Source organism: Aplysia californica, unplaced genomic scaffold (genome assembly GCF_000002075.1).
Source record: "Aplysia californica isolate F4 #8 unplaced genomic scaffold, AplCal3.0 scaffold00151, whole genome shotgun sequence".
NCBI lineage: Eukaryota > Metazoa > Mollusca > Gastropoda > Aplysiida > Aplysiidae > Aplysia > Aplysia californica.
In genome coordinates this window covers 30,489-33,276 of record NW_004797421.1, presented here as the reverse complement: position 1 = coordinate 33,276, position 2,788 = coordinate 30,489, and the positions used below count along the sequence as shown (strand labels likewise).

Below are 2,788 nucleotides of genomic sequence, written 5' to 3'. Positions count from 1 at the left end.
GCTATACAAATTAAATTGATGATCATAGTGCCGAAGATTGGAGTTGTTTCATGAGAAAAAAATGCAGAGAAGAAGGAAGCGAGACGAGCACGATATGGTTTCAATTACGTATGTTTGATAGGAAAGAATGAGTGAACAACATAAGATTAGGCATTGGTCAACCAACCACATAAAGCAGCATGACCTTGAGCGTCTTGATAGACGATCTTGACAGTAACAAAGCTTTGCATAATGGGTAGGCATAGAAGAAGTACATTACCCAAGCACTACGTATACTTCCCTCCATTCAGATCTTGGCTTTCTTAATATTATGCTCCGAAGGTGAGACACCGTCAATACGTTTGGAATCAAGGAATGCATAAGGGTGTGTCTTGCTATTTTGTGGATGTGATATGAATCCCCTTTTTATTTGAGTATTAATAATAATAATAAGAAGAAGAAGAAGAAGAAGAATAAATAATAAATAGCATTTGTATAGCGCATATCCCCGCTCAACAGCAGGCTCTATGCGCGTTACACTATATTATTACCCTAGCAGACCATAGAACACTCTGAAACATTCTCAGCTTCCTGGGAAGCATACAGTGCAAGCAGCTGATTAAGCGCTCAAACACTAACAAACTGACAAGATCTTTCGCTGTCTATAGCCGGGTACCCATTCCCACCTGGGTGAAGTGAGGAAAATTCATGTAAAGTGCCTTTCCCAAGGACACAACATCGGGCCCCTGACGGGATTCGAACCCACAACCTTACGGTTGCGAGTCCGAGATTCTCTGTGTTACAAAATTGCCTGACCTAGTGCACAACTTTGGGGTCGCTCTGGGGGTTTAAAGTCGGGTTACAGATATGTCTTACAGAAACAGGAAACAGATTGTTGTGGTCGGCCTAATGCCCGAAGACAAGAGGGCCTATTCTTTACTTGAAATAATTTCCTTTAACCTATATATTATTATGCTTTGTTTGTCATTAGAACCACCATGTTGTGAGTAAGTAATGAGGGCGTAAATAAGTAAGTGAGGGGGAGTATGCAGTGTCCATATTATGCCATATATACTGTGTCGTAGAAGCTGTTAAAAAAGCACACTGTCAACTTCTTACATCGTCAGCTCACCGAGCAATCACATTCACTTTATACTCTGTCGACTGTCAGGCCGGACCAAAATAGACCACGGGCCGTAATTTGCCCATGGTTGTTCCAGAGCATCCCACAAAGAATTCAAACCAGGCTCAGCTGCATCGTCACCCAGCACAATAAGATACATGTATTGTCAACTGAACAAGATAGAAAGCATGTTCTTATAAGCTGCAACAGTAAAACAAAGTGATCTGACTCTGTAGGGCCAACCTGAGTATGAAGACTGAGACAACAAATGTACATTTAATATGCGTTTCATGTGTGGATCGAACTCACCTTGAAAGTAACGTAATTGTAGGTGTTTTACACCCCCATCGACACTACTTAAGGCGGACTGCTTCGACCTTACCTGTCAGAGCCAACCCGGGCTGAGTGGAACATAACACCCAAGCAGACAGACGGATATACTCGATCTAAATTTATATAGGCTATCTATCTATCTATATATCTATCTATCTATCTATCTATCTATCTATCTATCTATCTATCTATCTATCTATAGAAAGATAGATACATTTAATGTATATTTAAATAAAACTCCCCAAGCGGGAATCAAACTCGCGTCTTCTGCGAGTTACGTCGAAGCCTACAATCGCTTCACCCCATGCGTTGACGAATCAAACTTGTGTCTTTTGGCTGCAAAATGAAACACCTCACCATTACTCCACAGGCGTTATCGTTGCTTTTTTTCTTATCAATAATGATTTCGCAACGATTTTATAAATTCCACTTCCTTTAACAACAAATATTTAGAATAATTTTAACAATTGTTTTTTTCCTATATTGTTGGCAGGTTTGCTCTATAGAATTCGAAACAGCTGTATCCAAGAACTATGAGATCGATCTCAATATTGACCTGGTAATACTAAGTTATATTATTGTAGTACTGTAAAGCGTTGAAATAATATGATTTGTATTATTTTATGTAAATATTCACAAAAACCAAACGTTTTCTACTTCTTCTTCTTGTACTCCCATTGTTTCTCTTGTGTTCTTTTTCTTGTTCTTGTTCTTGATCTTGCTTTCGTTGTTTTTCTCGTTGTTGTTCTCGACTTGCTCTTGTCGATGTTTTATATATATATATGTATATTTTTGTTCGTTTCCTTGTTCTCTTCGTGTTCTCGTTCTTGATTTTATTCTGTTCTTTTTATTGTTCTTCTTCTGTTCACATTTTTTTTCTTGTTGTTGGTGTACTGGTAGATTTTTCGTTTCTTGATCAAGTTATTATTATTACTCTCCTTCCCCTTCTCTTCCTCCTCCTCCTCCTGCTACTCCTTCTTCTCCTTCTTTTTCTTCTTCTTCGTCTTCATCTTTTTCTTCTACGATTATTATTGTATATTTTGCTGCTCATTTATATTATGCATGTGATTGTAAGCCTACGTGTGTGGGCATGTGTGCGCGTTTGTGCGTGTGTGTTGGGGGGGGGGGGAGGGGAGGGGGGGTGTAAGTGTAAATGAAACACCAAACCAATGTGCCAGGATCTGGAAAATAAAGATGTATCTCATCTTATCTTATCTTATCTTCCTCCTCTTGTTCTTCTTCTTCTTCTTCTTCATCTTCTTCTTCTTCTTGTTCTTCTTCTTCTTCTTCTTCTTCATCATCTTCTTCTTCTTCTTCTTCTTCTTCTTCTTCTTCTTCTTCTTCTTCTTCTTC

General features: G+C 38.7%; 1 protein-coding gene across 1 annotated transcript in view; it reads left to right on the top strand.

Annotated features, from left to right (window-relative positions):
- The window catches only part of LOC101855097 (acetylcholine receptor subunit delta-like), a 21,846-nt gene that overhangs the window by 9,848 nt on the left and 9,210 nt on the right, over positions 1-2,788 (top strand). The window contains exon 6 of the mRNA XM_035969493.1: positions 1,929-1,994. Coding sequence (XP_035825386.1) covers positions 1,929-1,994 — 66 coding nt within the window. The remainder of the gene's footprint in view (positions 1-1,928; positions 1,995-2,788) is intronic.